This window comes from Hemicordylus capensis, chromosome 17 (assembly GCF_027244095.1).
Source record: "Hemicordylus capensis ecotype Gifberg chromosome 17, rHemCap1.1.pri, whole genome shotgun sequence".
Classification (NCBI taxonomy): domain Eukaryota; kingdom Metazoa; phylum Chordata; class Lepidosauria; order Squamata; family Cordylidae; genus Hemicordylus; species Hemicordylus capensis.
Genome location: NC_069673.1, coordinates 12,351,664 through 12,369,157, shown reverse-complemented (window position 1 = coordinate 12,369,157; position 17,494 = coordinate 12,351,664). Strand labels below are relative to the sequence as shown.

The window sequence follows — 17,494 nt, the reverse complement described above, 5'->3', positions numbered from 1 at the left end:
GATACTGCCACCCAGAACAAATCTAATTCCGCACACAGATGAAAAAAACACTAGAGAGAACACTCTTCCTAATCCCTGCCTCCTGCCCTCGATGTCCTTGGCCCGGCCAACTCTATGGCAGTGTTCCAAACTCTCACGTGTGGCAGGGATCCGATAAAATACCTTGTCCTTAAGTACCTGTAATCCTTTGGTGAAGAACTTGGATTATATAACCGAAGCACATCTGGCTCCTTCTGCAGTCTGGCCTTCCTGCTGGATATGCAGACACCCCACCACCGACTGGGCCACACCGCTCACCTGTCACTTTGCACGGCGCTCCGTGGCGGTGAATACCCTCGCTCAGAATAGGCTTTGCCTGCCTCTTGGTGAAGACAGAGGGTGGCTGAGCGCATTGGCGGGCGCTGCAAGCGGCTGACCAGGTTGTGTGGGACAGAACTTTCCTGCACGGTGGACCAAGCAGCCGCCTGCATTTTAGCACCTCGCCCCCGGCCTCCCCCTCCTGGTAGAAACGCTTGCCAATGGGAAAGCTTTCGGCACTTCATTATTTTTGCAACCTGAGTGCATTTGCAGATTAATTGATGTGTGGGAGGCAAGGCATCTGCTATTGTAAAAAACGTTTCAATTATTGCAGTAAAACCCGAAATGCAAACTGGGAGAGAGTGGTAAACTGACAGCCATTAAAGGTGGGGAAGGACCTTCAGATTAATGTCCTCTTTCAATCCCTTTTGCCAGGTGCCCTGATTCACCTGGGTGCTCATTTTTCTTCCCCCTTTCCCTACTGCAGGCTTTTTGCCTGCTTTCCATGTTAAAAGGTTGGCTTTTAAAGCCAATTGCGAGACCAAAACGAAACCTGTGGGTAGATAGAAAACTTGCTTTCACGGCTGTTGCTTACTCAACAGAGCTGAGTTTGTGTAACTGTAGTTCAAGTGATTTGTGGTGTATTAAAGCAATTGGGCTCCCTTTCATGCGCCTGTCCTGTCCCCACGAGTGGTGAATAATCCTGCAGCATTGAATGATATTGTCTGCTTAAAAAGAAAAATCCCGATCTCTATTCACAAGAGTGGTAATGCAGCCTGCATGCCATCTTCTGTCGAAATCCTAGTTTCCTGGTGCTAAAAGAAGAGAGGCTTGAAGTTCCTCGGGTACCTATTTTGTAATTCCACTATTCTGTGTTTACGCAGAGAAATAGGAAATAGAGTTTTTTAGAGCCTTGAATGCCACTGGGCTGTAATTCTCAAATGCCTGCCGATCGCGACCAAGACCATTTCTATCCCGCTTTTCAACGACAACAACAAAAGCTCTCAAAGTGGTTTACATAGAAGAAGCAATAAGACGATCCCTTGCCCCCAAAGGGCTTGAAGTCGAAAGAGAAGCATGAGCAGCTGCTGGGAAAATGCCGCGTGGAGTCAAATCGACTGGATCGTGGGCAGCAGTGCCTGGGGGTAAAGATCCAGAGGCCGGAACTGAACAGGGTGCTGCTCAGGCAGATTAACAGGGATTAAGAACATAGGAAGGAGGAGCGCTGGTCTTGTGGTCGCAAGCATGGCTTGTCCCCTTAGCTAAGTAGGGTCTACTCTGGTTTGCATTTGAATGGGAGACCACATGTGAGCACTGTAAGATATTCCCTTAGGAGACAGAGCTACTCTGGAAAGAGCATCTAGGTTCCAAGTTCCCTGGCAGCATCTCTGAGATAGGGCGGAGAGAGATTCCTGCCTGCAGCCTTGGAGAAGCCGCTGCCAGTCTGTGTAGACAATATTGAGTGAGATGGACCCAGGGTCTGACTCGATATATGACAACTCCTTATGTCCCTAAATCTTGCTGAATGGTCAAGAGAAGTAAGTAGGACAGCGGCGGGCAAGCATGGCCCTTCTGTTGTTGAACTACAACTCCCATCATTCCCAGCCACAATTTATTGTGGCTGGGAATGATGGGGGCTGTAGTTCAACAACATCTGGAGGTCCGTTTGCCCACCTCTGAACGAGGAAATGGGCGCCCAATCAGGCACGGTCTGCCCCAGCCAGGAAGTCTCTTTATACTTCCTCCTCCAGAGAGCAGGCCAATGAGTAGTCTGGAACACAGAAACACTGACCCTCGGGGACAAACATTGACCCTCAGGGCTGTATTTTCAGGAAGCACAGGTGATTGCAAGAGGAAGGGGTGGTTGCTGAAAGCTACCCTTCTTCCCTTGTGTGATGGAAGAGCTTCTTCTGCTGGAGTATTGTTAGTCTGAGTGTTGGCCATTATTCCTAATTTCCCCTGCTGAATCCTCCACTATATAATTAAATTAAAATTAAATTAAATACATGTGTGTGTACACACACACACACACACACTTTCATTAAAGTACCATTTTCATCTGATTATGTATTCTTTAAAATTAGATATATCTTTGTTTTGAGCGGGCAGGTGATTATTATTCCAGAAAAGAAGTGATCTTCATTTCTAACCCCAGACCTGCCAGGATCATTCTTATTAAACATCTTAATGCGCCCAGTTGATGAGTGTTTCCAAACATAATTAACCCCATTTGGATGTTGGAACTGCCTTTTCCCATTTATTCATCTCTCGCGGCCACCTTTTTGTTCCATGTCGAGAATATTATGGACTCTGTAAATAGTTTTGAAATGCCAGTTTGTGATATATGGGCCTCTTTAACATTTCTTTGATTTATGTGTACTACAGTGAAAAAAGCAAAGAAAGCAAATTATAGTGGGGGAAATGTTGCCAATCTTCACTTTTTCAGGCTTAGTTAAAAACTATACTTTTATCAATCAAATCCAATGGTGGTTTTTTTTTGTTTTTGTTTTTTTTACGCCTTCACAGTTTAACTCTTTGAGGAACACACAGGAGATTTCTGAAACTCTCCTGGATTGGAGACCCTTCAAATACTTGGTTACTAAATTAGGCACCTTTAAATGTAATTCTAGTAATCCCCCCATTTTATGTCTTATGAGCGTTCAAATGTGAACGATCCTATTTCATGCTCTTTAATTGAAAAATGACTCTGACTTTAATACGTTGTCACAGATTTTAAGGACTTGCACTGTAAACAGGTATGCGGTACTGATAGTGCAGCGAGGAAGTAACTTGTCTAGGGTTAGGCAAGGTTGCCAGGACGGATGGATAAGATATTTTGCCAGGGTGCCGATAGGTTTGTGTCCAGAATTGATGCTTCCACGCTGTTGTTGCCTGGCTAAGATGCAGTCATGGTCCTCTTCTCCTGCCTGTGAAGAGAGATGGCAGGTCAATATGTCCACACATACACGAAGCGTCATTGACCTGCAGTCTCTCTTCACAGGTGAGAGAAGAGGATCACTTCTGCGTCTTATAATAATATGATTTATGATGATGAAATAGGATTGATTAGGAGGAGCACATTATGTGTCCATACTAGGCTCTGTCGGTTCATGTCCTTGTAATGGTTTGCCAGTTAACGAGGATGAAAGTTGATAGATTGTGGTGTGCTCCTTCCGACTTGGAGATGTCGCACCTCTTTATGCATATTGCCGGTTTAAAGTCGTCGTCTCCGTGCACTGAAGATTTCCCAGATTCTGTGGCTGTGACACTCCCAGCTGGTTCATGTGTGGATCGGTAACTGATTGAAAGACAGGAAACCGAGAGTAGGAATAAATGGACAGTTTTCACAATGGAGGTAGGTAGGAAGTGGGGTCCCCCCGGGATCTGTACTGCAACCAGTGCTCTTTAACTTGTTCATAAACGATCTAGAAGTTGGGGTGGCCAGCAAAGTGACCAGATTTGCAGATGACACTAAACCATTTAAGGTACTGATATCCACAACAGATTGTGAGGAACGCCAGAAAGATCTCTCCAAACTGAGGGGACTGGGCGACAAAATGGCAAATGTAGTTCAATGTAAGCAAGTGTAAAGTGATGCACATTGGGGCAAAAAAACACCAACTCCACATATACATTGATGAGATCTGAGCTGTTGGTGACTGACCAGGAGAGAGATCTTGGGGTCGTGGTGGACAGCTCGTTGAAAGTGTCATCTCAGTGTGCGGCAGCTAAGCTAATTCCATGCTAGGAATCGTTAGGAGGGGGCTTGAAAATAAAAATGCTAATATTATAATGCCCTTATACAAATCTATGGTGCGGCCACATCTGGAGTACTACGTACAGCTTTGGTCACTGTATCTTAAGAAGGATATTGTAGAACTGGGAAAGATGCAGATGATGGCAACCAAAATGATCAGGGTCCCAGAGCACCTTCCTTATGAGGCAAGGCTACAACAACTGGGGCTATTTAGTTTAGAAAAAAAGACGACTGTGAGGAGACATGATAAAGGTCTATAAAATCATGTATGGTGTGGAGAAAGTGGATAGAGAGAAATTCTTCTTCCTGTCTCATAACACTAGAACCAGGGGTCATCCCATGAAACTGAAGGTTGGGAAACTTAGGACCGACAAGCGGAAGGTGATGTTCTTATGTTCTTATTACTCGTTGTGTGCAGATGTGCTTGTGAGGAACGTGTGTGGTCTTGCACATATTCCGTAGCCTGTTGCTTTTTGTAAACACACACATAGTAAAAGAAAAGACTGTCTCTTCCTTTTTCCAATTTTCTTTTCTTTCTTGCACTAACTCACCAGAGCCAACATTGCCTCAGAGTACTGAACTTGTGCCCTGAATTTGGAAGCCCCACCAATTAATCAACTTGTTTTTAGCTGATTAATCTAGTGATTAAAGTTTGTGACCTTGCCTATGAATTCTGTACATTGCCATTTCTGCCACATGTAATAAAACTAGCATTTCTGTGGGAATTTCCTGCCCACCCTTCTGCTCTCTTCAGACCAGGTATTGTCGTTCATCAACATGTTTAAACTTTTCCACAGCATGTATTATGCATGCAAGAATGTCTGTTTGACCTCACATGATCTTTTTGGGACATTGTTATTTTTAAGCTTTATTAAAACTGCCAGGATAGACAAACGGCGGTCCTGTGAACCACTTCTGAAGCAATTTCCAAAGTAGTCCAGATGTCGCCATATTTCTGTTGAGCACAGGTTTCTAGACAACTTGAGCAAATGATTCGTAAGTTGGAGACTTACTGTTTGATGATACAGTAAATATTAATGTGCATGGCACTTCACAGAGCAGCAAAGGTAGACCTTTCCCTGCCCCAAAGAGCTTACAGTTTCATATTTAACGTAAGGGGAGGGGAGAACAGTGTAGAGGAGTGTAATGGGAAGAACATAGTCCGTAAGGGCTAGAAACTCTTTAACAAAGGAAGCATCCCTCCAATGGCTGTTGCTGGTGTCTACCTTGTTTCTTTTTAGATTGTGAGCCATTTGGCGGGGGCGGGGGGGAGAACCATCTTTATTATTTTTCTATGTAAACCGCCTTGAGAACTGTTGAAAAGCGGTATATAAATTATTTGTAATCATATGCACTCCACACGTTCTGCCTGACTGCCAAAGAATAGCTTGCACTAATGGTAGTTAAGAACCCACACGCCATGGTTTGAACTCCCAAATGTACAGGTGACTGTAGTTTGGAGTGGTTTGTGTGGTTTTTATCTGCTTGGCATTGTTTCTTGAAGATTCAGTGTCCCGCAGAAGCAGAGAGAGGCTGTACCTGTTGGATTTTGTGGTGGCTTGCTCAATTGTTCGTATTTTTTTCTGCCTACCCATGAAATGTTCTCAGTTGGCAGATGTGTATGTTTCCCTGAAAGTAAGACCTACCCCGAAAGTAAGACCTAGCAGTAATTTCTGATGTACTGCTAATTGCCCTAGTGCATTTTGGGGGGCTAAAATTAATATAAGACACTGTCTTATTTTCGGGGAAACACGGTATCTGCCGACTGAAGGTGACGTTTCATGCATTTGTTGCAATAAGACACCCCTTTTCCTTTGGCCGGTACACTGGATGACTTGGTGAGATGCCTGCATTCAGTCACAGATGAAATTTTGGGGAAATTGCCGTATATCTTGACTTGACAGTCATGGAAAAGTATCTGTAGGCATAAAAATATTCTAAGTGTGTGTCACCACCTTGGACTGGCTTTGTGATGGAAGCAGTATATAAATACGAATATGACGAATATTTATATACTGCTTTTCAATAAAAGTTCCCAAAGCGGTTTACATAGATATAAATAAATACATAAAATGGCTCCCTGTCCCCAAAGGGCTAATAAGCTATAGCAATATGTGCCATCTTCTCTCTCTCTCTCTATCTCAAATTTTTCATTCTATAGACCGTTTTTTGACTCACCTGTAGCCTTTTCGACCCTTCTTGAGACCAAAAGGCTAAGAAAATGTTTCCAGCGGAAAAGCATGGGAACCCGTTCTGTGAAATACACTGTATGGTGCTTAAATAATGCATAAATCCGGTTGGACAGGAGCTGCCTGTCAGTTTTATTAACTTTGACCTTTTCTCCCATTATAAAGATGGTTTGCTAAATATTTAATGGGCCCTTAGATCTTGACAGTTGGATTTCTGTTCCTGGAAGCAGAAGTAAGGTAGGTAGAAGAGGTGGGGAGAGAGAGACGATTAACAAAAGTCGCTTAATCAGAAGGGATTGGCCTTCAAGGACAAAAAGCGCATGTTGGTTTAAATAATAATAAATTCCCCTGCTGTTGGAGATGCCCTCCCAGGCAAAAATCCTCCCAGGATGTTTCTATGCCGGCTCCCTCCACCCCGCCCACTCCGATTCGACATGCTGCTCGGGTGAGCACAGGGGTCGGTGTCCTTTCCATTATTGTGCAGGCCGCCGAAATAGGGTGAAGTCGCTCTAGTGTCGATAACAAGCCTGCCTCTTCCAGCCGGGTGTCAGCAGGGTCTAAATGGCTGAGCTTGCACGGGCCTTAATAAGACACCACAAAGAGAAGGGGAGGGGGGGTGCGGGGAGGGCCAGGCGGTGCCTTTAATTCCGCCGAAGGTGGCGCGTATTGCTCTCATTGCACATTCTGGTGGCGAAGATCGAAAACGAGAGCGCTTGACATTTTGAAACATTGTCTTTCAAACTTGTACTGTCCCTTGCATTCATTGATTTCCCATTTGAGGAGTTCTGCCAGAGAAAGACAAAGTTGAGCGAAATTCATTGGCCGTAGTTGAGCGTGAAACGATACCCTGTTCTCGTCGCCCGCTCCCCCCCCCGCACCTTTCCCTGCTGTTATGAAGAAGGCTCATAACAGATAGACGAAGGCTTTGTTGTGCCCCCCCAGATCTCACGCTACATGGATCAGGTGAATCGGAAACCTCTTAAGCTGCATGGGATTCTCTAACCACAAATACTGGAACCCTTGGCCGGATGGCTCCATTCATTTTTACAGCAAAGCAACATCGGAAGCTGCCTTATGCTGAGTCAGATCATAGGTCCATCTCGCTCAGTATGGTCTACACAGACTGGCAGCGGCCAGTGGTTGGTCTAGCACAGTATTGACTTCACTGACTGGCAGCAGCTCTCCAAGGTTTCAGGCAGGAGTCTTCCCCGGCCCTACCTGGAGATGCTGCCAGGGACTGAATCGGAAAGCGTTTACATATGGAGCAGATGCTCTCTCACAGTATTATCTTGTTATCATTCTTACGATGGGTGGAGCTGCTGCTTTTGAACCTGCTCACCTGTTCAGAACCGAAATGGGTTGCACGTTTTCTCCAGCAGGGCTCCCATTGCAGTTCTCTCTTTTCAGTTGCCTGCAGCTCTTTGGGCTTCGTTGGGCTGAGAGAGTCGTTTTTGTACCTGCTCTGGCACTACGGCGTTCAAAGCGGCTGCAAGCTTCCTTCTCCCCCACTCATCCTCTTGAATCACTTTTTCTGGGAGCTTTTAGTCATATGCTTGCATTTATCAATTACTTTGATGGCCGAATCGTTTCCTTCCGTCCTTCCAAATAACTGCATAAGTGGAGGCCTGCACATTATCATAATTGATTCTTTCTGTGTGGGACAAAATATTCTGAAGCTTGACCAATTGATTGATTTTTTTTTTTAGTTTGGACTGATCAAACGCCCAGCCCTAATTTCCTTATATGATTGAGTGCTGTGGGTGGGAAAGGTGCCTTGATCTGCAGAAAGTGGACTTGTAGTTGGCACGGGCATCTCAAAATTGCCACTAGACAAATTTCCAGATGCCCAGTTCCACGAAGCATTTTGCATAGGTCTGCACAAGAGGAGCTGGTTCTCGTGGCCATTGGCACCTAAAACCCTGATCGGAAACTGGCTGCATTTTTTGCAGAGATGGCAGCAGAAGTGTGGAACATTTTTCCTTGATTAGCTTGTACCTTTAGCTTATTAAGGGAACCCAAATTCTGTATTTTGCAAGTTCCAAAGAAGTTACTTAAGGTGCTTCTCTCCGCTCTATCTGGGAGATGCTGCCAGGGAGGGAACTGGGAACCTTCTGCTTTTCCCAGGGTAGCTCCATCCCCTGAGGGGGAAGATCTTCCAGTGTTCACACTTCTAGTCTCCCATTCAAATGCAACCAGGGCGGACCCTGCTTAGCTAAAGGGACAAGTCATGCTTGCTACCACAAGAAGAGCGTTGCCTGTTTCCTGATCCTGTCTCCACCCTTCCCCTCTCTTCCCCAGTTGCAGTACCATGCCGGGCTGGCGTCTGGCCTTCTGAACCAGCAGTCCTTGAAGCGCTCTGCCAACCAGATGGGAGTCTCTGCCAAGCGGAGGCCGAAAGCCCAGCCGACCACCTTGGTGCTGCCGCCTCAGTAAGTAATACCGTCTGCAAACAAAAATGTGGCAACCCTTTTTGTGAAGCAGAACTGAGCATTGCAGCCCAGTGTTTGCCTTTGGCGCCTCTCGTTGGAAGACGCCGGATTCAAAATGTGGTGGGGGCCGTTTCTAAACAGCTCTGTTGGACTTTGTGTGTGTTTGGCTCCAGTGCAGCCATGCTTTTGCCCGCTGTTGTTGCGGAACTAAAGCCTGGGAGGCGGGGGGTGATGTGGAAATAATTGTCAATAATTGTCGAACTACAGGAGAACCTTGTAATTCGCGGAACCACTATTCATGGTTCTGCGTGTCCGTGGGGTGTCTCATTGACACCCTTTTCCAGTATCAGGAGATACGAGGGGGTTAAAACCCACGTATCCGTGCATCCTAGAGGGCCAGAAGTGACCATGGAGGTCGCTTCTGCCCGCCATTTTGTCTCCGGGTTGGCTCCTTTCCTTTCAAAAACGGACCTTAAAACTTTTTTCCGCGGTTCTGCGGGGCATTTCGCGGCATTCCTGGCAACATACAGAGCACGCCACAGTAAGTCTTTTTGAGACGTTTCCTCCCGTTTTCCCTCCACACTGGAACTTAACCTCACTTTCCCCATAGCAATAACGACTCATTACTCGCGGTTCATAGGACCATAGGAAGCTGTCTCTAAAATACCTATGCCCCTTTCACCTGTATTGCTGCCAAGCCAGATCTTCTGCATCGTGTACCTGTGCATTTGACTGAAAGGAGAATATATATACACACACATATCGCCTGAATACAGGACTTTCTGTTCCTTTGAGAAATGCCGGGTCCCCTGCACCCAAATTTCATAATTTACTTTGGGGTATATGTACAGGTGAAACTCGGAAAATTAGAATATCGTGCAAAAGTCCATTAATTTCAGTAATGCAAATTAAAAGGTGAAACTGATATATGAGACAGACGCATTACATGCAAAGCAAGATAAGTCAAGCCTTAATTTGTTATAATTGTGATGATCATGGCGTACAGCTCATGAAAACCCCAAATCCACAATCCCAGAAAATTAGAATATTACATGGAACCAAGAAGACAAGGATTGTAGAATAGAACAATATCGGACCTCTGAAAAGTATAAGCATGCATATGTATTCAGTACTTGGTTTGGGCCCCTTTTGCAGCAATTACTGCCTCAATGCGGTGTGGCATGGATGCTATCAGCCTGTGGCACTGATGAGGTGTTATGGAAGACCAGGATGCTTCATTAGCGGCCTTCAGCTCTTCTGCATTGTTTGGTCTCATGTCTCTCATCCTTCTCTTGGCAATGCCCCATAGATTCTCTATGGGGTCAGGTCAGGCGAGTTTGCTGGCCAATCAAGCACAGTACACTGTATACTTTTCAGAGGTCCGATATTGTTCTATTCTACAATCCTTGTCTTCTTGGTTCCATGTAATATTCTAATTTTCTGAGATTGTGGATTTGGGGTTTTCATGAGCTGTGCGCGATGATCATCACAATTATAACAAATTAAGGCTTGACTTATCTCGCTTTGCATGTAATGCGTCTGTCTCATATATCAGTTTCACCTTTTAATTTGCATTACTGAAATTAATGGACTTTTGCACGATATTCTAATTTTCCGAGTTTCACCTGTATGTTTCCTTAATTGAGGCTGATCAGCTGGGGAAACCTATCCTGATCAGAGATTAAGACGATGTTAGGTGGACTACTGGCTCCGTCTCTTGACAGAACGTTCTAAACAAACAAACAAAACTCCTTTTGAAGATCCCCCTGTTCTTCATGCATTAATTTTTCATTAGACTGAAGATCCCCCCCCCGCTTTTTTTTTTTTTTACAGGTAACAAGCAATTATGAGCACACTCAGTAACTGTAAAGACACCCGCAATCAGCAGTTTAGGCACTTTGCTTCTGATGCCAACACACAGAAGCCCACACAACAAGCTTATGAATTAATAAACGTCTTAAAATATTTAGTTCTCTGTATCGCAATATATCACAATAAGGAATGAAGCGGAAGAGATTAGTGTGGCGCTCTGAATGCCCTCCTCTCCAAAACATAGTTCTCAGTGGAAAAAAGATTCACTGAGGTACGAACTCTGTTCTCCTAAGTACCCAATTGTAATATAATCAGCATCTTCTTTGTTACCAATGTATGCAGCTCTGTGTTGGTGGAGAACCCAAAGGAATTCTGAGCTCCTGGGGAATAAAGTGAAATTCGGGACAGGCGGGTGGACAGGGAGATTCCCTTTTATAGCATGTGTAAGAGAACTGCGTACTGGTTTTTAATCCCTAGCAGAAGTTGCTGTGAATCATACAAGAGCATCAAAGCATAGCAGCTATACCCAACAGCTTTAATACAGAGAGGTTAAAGGGCTGTCGAAGATATCATAACCTGCCTACTCTTGTTAGCAGTCAGAAGAAATTTGGCCACATTATTTCGATTCAGAAATCTGCTGCCTAATTACTCAGACCTTTACAAACAAACAATCCCTTCAAGGTAAGCAGTGTGTGTGTGTGCGCGCACATGCACGCATGCGTAAATGCTGCTTAAGATGGATGTTCTGGAGGAGGATTCTTCATAACCTTTTTGCTGTCAGTTTTACTAGCACCCTGCCACTGTTCCCTCTAAGGTGCAAACATGCACACACGCTCACATTTTTTAAAATGTCTGCTCAGTTAATTTTAGATCCCGTTCAGGTTAAATCCGGAAGGCCCCACTCTGAATTCAGGTGCGCACACACTGCCTTGATCCTGCCGCCCAGAACAAAACTCATTCCGCACAGAGATGAAAATAATTAGAGGGACCACTGCTCCCTGCCCCCTCTGATGAAAGAAGAGTAACTACTTCCTACGAGAGGAGACCTTGACCCTAGTTTTTAGTGTCTATACAGCAACCATGTTTATACATTGTCAATACAGCAACCATGGTATTAAGCTGGTTGTCTGCTTTTGTGTTCAGTCTTCTCCACTTTATAAATTCACTTGCCCATCCGTCATGCAGCAGCCTTCCTAGGCAGAGCGATGGCATAACGCTGGCTTGTCAATTCGGACTTCATGCCAAACCACCATTAGCCCGGAACCATGGTTTGCAAACACACTTCAAACCATGGTTTTCCGCTACGGCTGCCAGATCATTGTTAAGCTTCCTTAGCCCTGGTTCATTCATGCTGACTTCATTCATTCTGACTTCATGGTTCATTCATGCTGACTTCATGCCAAACCACCATTAGCCCGGAACCATGGTTTGCAAACACACTTCAAACCATGGTTTGCAAACACACTTCAAACCATGGTTTTCAGCTTCGGCTGCCGGATCCTTGTTAAGCTTCCTTAGCCCTGGTTCGGTGTGATACTCTGGATACGTTTTTCATCAGGCTAGATGAAAAACAAAAGGATAGGGGAGAAGGGGGGGACATGTTGGGAGGTGCCCCTAACAGCCTGCAGTTTGTGAGACCTAAAGAATGGAGTTCAGAGCATTTTATGATGGTTAGATCAGCCTCTAAAACAGGCCTGCTCAACTTCGGCCCTCCTGCAGATGTTGGCCTACAATTCCCATAATTCCTGGCTATTGGCTGCTGTGGCTGAGAATTATGGGAGTTGTAGTCCAAAAACAGCTGGGGGGCCTAAGTTGAGCAGGCCTCCTCTAAAAGGTGTGAGATGGGTTCATTGCACACACAGGGCTGCTTGGATCCAGGAAGGGGGAAAATGGCTGTATGGCTTATTAACATTATTAAGTAAATGTGGTTCAGACTTTATTGCAGTGTCTTAATCTGTTCTATTTACCTGGAGGCAGTGGGGGCGATTTAGAACTGGAACTTGGCTCATCTACCAGAAGTACAGTCCCTGTCAACGAGAACAGAATTTTAGGGGAAGCCATTTGTTTATGGTTTTCTTGGCGGGTGTTACCCCTTTCATTTAAATGGATGGTTCTGATCTCTTGATCTGGGAGAAGAGTGTGGAGTTTCCAGCACAGTACAGCTGTCCATGCCAGATCATCTTTGGCAAAACCTTTTGTTCCTAGCCTATTTCAAACTGATTTTCTTGGCAGTGTAATGGTTCCGTCCCTTTTGTATATTGGGGGAAGAATTATATGTACTATACTCCCCCCCCAAAACTGGGGTTGGTTGGTTGGTTGATTGATTAAGTGCCGTCAAGTTGGTGTTGACTCTTAGCGACCCCATAGATAGATTCTCTCCAGGATGAGCTGTCTTCAACTTGGCCTTGAAGGTCTCTCAGTGGTGCATTCATTGCTGTCGTCATCAACAGCTTACTGCTGGTTGTCCTTTTCTTCACTTTCCTTCAACTTTCCTCAACATTATGGACTTCTCAAGGGTTTTCGCATAATGTGTCCAAAGTCTGATAGTTTGAGCCTGGTCATTGGTGCCTCGAGTGAAAATTCTGGATTGATTTGTTCTATGATCCATTGGTTTGTTTTCCTGCCTGCCCATGGTCTCCTGAAAAGTCTTCTCCAGCACCCAAGTTCAAAAGTGCCAATGCCGTTTCTATCTTGCTGCTTCTAAGTCCAGCTTTTGCATCCATAGAGTGTGTCAGGAAAAACCATTGTTGGAACGATTCTCATCTTTGTAGGTATAGACACGCCACGGCATCTCAATATCCTTTCTAAGGCCTTCATTGCAAACTGGGGTAGTGACTCTCAATTGCAGAACTAACCTGAAGTCTTAATCTAGTCTGAACTGTCGGTACCTTGGGAAAAACCTTTTACACAAAGCCCACACAAGATGAAAGAATGGCATTACTTTATGGCTTAGTTTCTGGTGGCATGTATCAGATTGTTCTTCTCGGATGGGCTCCATGGATACTTCCAAACATTTGGGCTGTGCAGTCTTCAAAACTGCACAGGTCAGGTCAAGTGGTGAAAGGCTGTTTGTAAATACAGGAGAACCTCGTTATACATGGATTCTATATCCGCAGTTTTGTGTTTTCACAGGTGTCTAATTGACACCCGATTTCAATATCTGCAGATATAAAGGGGTTAAAACCCATGGATCCATGGTTTCTAGAAGGCCAAAAGTGACTGCGGAGATAAGCCACCATTTTGTCCGTGGGAGCCATTTTGTGGCTCATTTGAGCCAAAAAATTGGGGAAACCCATGAATTTGGGGACTGCTTTGGACTTTGGAGGAGCATTTGGGGCATTGGTAGATTCCAGGAGACCCATGGAGCATGGTAGGGAACGTCATTTGCCTCGTTCGGGTGTTTTTCAATTATTTTTTTTAAAGTTTGGGATCCTAACCCACATGTTCTCATAGACTCAATTACTCATCATCTGTGGTTTTGTTACCTGCGGTAATCTGGGGAAACGGAACCCAAGCGGATAATGAGGTCCACCTGTACAAATAAATAAAACAAACTCCCCTTTCTGAGAGGTTGCAGAAGTTCTTACCTGCTACCATTTGTAGATGGGGTGGGGGCTATAAGAAGAGCGAGGGGGGTGGCGGCGAGAGAAAGTTCTGGAAGCAATTTTTGTGTCCTCTCATTTCCATGTAGCTGCAGACACTAAGAAGATGAGAGATTACCATGAGTGAGAATGTCCAGGCGTGTTGATTGAGGAAGAAGCACAGTGGGTCACTTAACTCTGTTAGTGGTTTCTCTGTATCTCCAGCTTGCTCGTTATTCTCTATCAGGGTGACAAGAAAAATGAAACAACTGCGAAAATGAAATAATTGCTTAAAAATGGGGATGAGCTGCTCATCCCTTTGGACTGTCCTTTCCGAGAAAATATCTATTTTTTCCCATTCTCCCATCAACAGCTTGAATTACTGAAATTCTCTGTCTTTTTTGGAGGGAAGAGGTGGGGAATGGAGGGAGAACAAGAATTCTTCCTATAAGGCTTTTCACCTTCCTGCTTACGTTCTAGCATCACGTTTTAGTTATCACTTCTGTTAACCTTTTCATAAACTGTGGCCTGGTCCTCTCATGTCATGAGAACATAAGGACAGCCCTGCTGGGTCAGGCCCAAGGAAGCCCATCTAGTCCAGCATCCTGTCTCACACAGTGGCCCACCAGATGCCTCTGAGAAACCCACAGGCAAGAGGTCTGTGCATGCCCTCTCTCCTGCCGCTACTCCCCTGCAACTGGGATTGAGAGGCATCTTGCCTCCAAAGCGGGAGGCCCAAATTGGTGCATACCTTTCTGCAAGTTGGAGAAAGTGATGTTAAGTTAAGACCAGCTCTCCTCCCTGCCTGAGTTGTCCCTGCCAAAACCACTCGTCAAAACTATAAATGCCTGTTCTTAGCTTTTGTTTTCGGGTTGAGAGAATAGCTTCCTAAATTTCAGTGACCTCTGAATATCGAGGTCATCCATCTAGTGATTCCTCCCGCGCGCCCCCATCTGTGTGTGGGATGAGTTTTGTTCTGAACGGCAGTATCAAGGCAGTGTCCACACATGTGCATTCAGAGTGGGGCCTTCCGGATTCAAGCGGGATCTAAAATTAACTGGTAAAGGTAAAGTTGTGCCCTTGAGTTGGTGTCAACTCCCATTGGCCACAAAGCCCTGTGGTTTTCTTTGGTAGAATACAGGGCGGGTTTCCCATTGCCATCTCCTGCGCAGTCTAAGATGATGCCTTTCAGCACCTTCCCATATCGCTGCTGCTCAATACAGGAAACATACCAGCGGGGATTTGAACCAGCAACCTCTTGCTCGCTAGGCAAGTCATTTCACAGAAAACTTGTGAGCTCATGGATGTGCGCACACCTTAGAGGGAATACAGCCTCCATCACTAGAAAGCCTAAGCAATGATCTAAAGTTGACAGAGGGAACATTTGGATGGATGTGCTTTAAGTTCTAACAGATGTTGTTGAACATCTTCTAGTAGAGACCATACTGCAGAATTTTGTTTGCCTTGTTTTCCAGACAGTGTTAGAATTTGACTGGCTATCAGCATTTCGTGATACCTTTTAAAAATCTATAAAATGTGAAATTGGAGGTCTTAATAAACCTTAATTGTCGAAGCAAATGGTTGTCCTACAAGGTGGTGGTGGTTTAACGTTTAGCAAAGCAAAGTCTGCTATTGAAACTTTTAGAGAGAGAGGTGCTAAGTATACAGCAATAACTTTCACTCTTCCAAATTTCGGTAGTATTGCGTAAGTTTTCCTTTCTCCCCCTACTGGCAAGTGCTGAATTAAGGAACAATATTCATTAAATACCATAGAGATGGTATGCAATAAAGAAATAATCCTGAGGCCTGAGGTAGTGCTGCTCCCTAGAAGAGTTAGTATAATTAAAGATTAAAATACAGTGTGCATTCTCAAACATGGAGCTACCTTTTTGTACATTATGGGAATTGCATTAATAAGGAAGAGATCATTTTCCAATAACTTTCAATACGAGATCTTGGCCCAATATCCTCACTCCTGATGGTTTATCTCACTGTTGCTTTAGTATTACTCTTTCAAGGTACTAAATTAGCAAGTCTAAAAACTGGCGTCACTCTAGAAGAGCGAGACAGGCTGAAAGGGTCTCTTCTACTTCTCATTTTGCGGTGCCGTCAGAGCGCTTTATCCCCACGATATTGGATTCCGTGCATGCATGTACCTGTCAAAGCCGAGTATTGTGACAAAGCACTGGGAACTATACAAAATGGTGTGATATAAGGGTGGGAAACGAGTGTCCTGAAGGGCTGGTCTCACCCTTTGGCAAAGTCCTTGGTGCCAGTCACATCTCTTTCCATGCCAACTTTCCTCTGTGCAAGTGAGACTCAAGCAAATAGGTCCTTCTCCTCCATATCCTGAGCGAATGAGCTCTCCCCATAGCTTTTGATCTGGTCTGGAAACCAAAAAGGCATGCCCAGGGCACTGAAGAGTAGGGAAGCATAAAGGGAAGAAGATGTCAGGGGCAGCGTTTATTTTATTTATTCATCACCTTTTTATGCCGCCCGATATGTAAATCTCTAGGCGGTGTACCAATTTTAATATTGAAAATCACAAGTTAAAGCACAGTACAAACAATCTAAAACAAATTATTAAAGCTATTAAACTTCTAATTAAAAGGAAAGTCTTGAGGGTCTTCCTGAAAACAAACAGAGAAGGAGATGCTCTTATTTCAGCAGAGAGCATATTCCAGAGCCCCTGGGGGCAGCCACAGAGAAGGCCCGGTCCCGAGTCGCCACCAAACGAGCTGGTGGCAACAGTATGACTCTAGATCAGGGATTCTCAAACTTGGGTCCTCAGGTGTTATTGAACTTCAACTCCCATAATCCCCAGCCTCAGTGGCCTTTGGTTGGGGATTATGGGAGTTGAAGTCCAATAACACCTGAGGACCCAAGTTTGAGAATCACTGCTCTAGATGATCTCAGTAGGCTGGATGACTCTAGAATAGATAATCTCAGTAGGCGACAGGGTTCATGGTAAAGAAGGCGCTCTTAAGTAGACCCAAACCATTAAGGGCTTTATAGGTAATAACCTGCACTTTGTATTTCACCTGGAAACATATCGGCAACCAGTGTAGTTCTTTCAAAACCTGTGTTTGATGGTCCCTTTGTGTTATCCCAGAGACCAATGTGGCTGCCACATTCTGTACCAATTGTAGTTTCTGGACTGCGTTCAAAGGCAGCCCCATATAGAGTGCATTTCATCTGCACCAGAGCAAACTGGTTGAAGTGGGAAAGCGGAGAAGGATGTTAGAGTCTTTTGCCAGTTTCTTCACTCAGGAGGAAGCCACCACTCAAGTCAACATTTCATTTCTTTTATTTATTGTTATACAGCCATTCCTCGCCAACCACGAGTGTTCCGTCCTGGGAAAACCTGAAATTCCATTGGCAAATTCACGGCTGGTGAGCCATTGAAATCAATGGCAAACGGGATTAAGG

General features: G+C 44.8%; 2 protein-coding genes across 2 annotated transcripts in view; both read left to right on the top strand.

Moving 5' to 3' along the window:
- Positions 1-17,494, top strand: part of MED27 (mediator complex subunit 27) — an 83,297-nt gene that overhangs the window by 29,547 nt on the left and 36,256 nt on the right. The window contains exon 3 of the mRNA XM_053281916.1: positions 8,542-8,672. Coding sequence (XP_053137891.1) covers positions 8,542-8,672 — 131 coding nt within the window. The remainder of the gene's footprint in view (positions 1-8,541; positions 8,673-17,494) is intronic.
- The window catches only part of RAPGEF1 (Rap guanine nucleotide exchange factor 1), a 205,581-nt gene continuing 196,736 nt past the window's right edge, over positions 8,650-17,494 (top strand). Inside the window, exon 1 of the mRNA XM_053281909.1 lies at positions 8,650-8,672. The gene's annotated coding sequence lies outside the window, so the exon portion shown is untranslated. The remainder of the gene's footprint in view (positions 8,673-17,494) is intronic.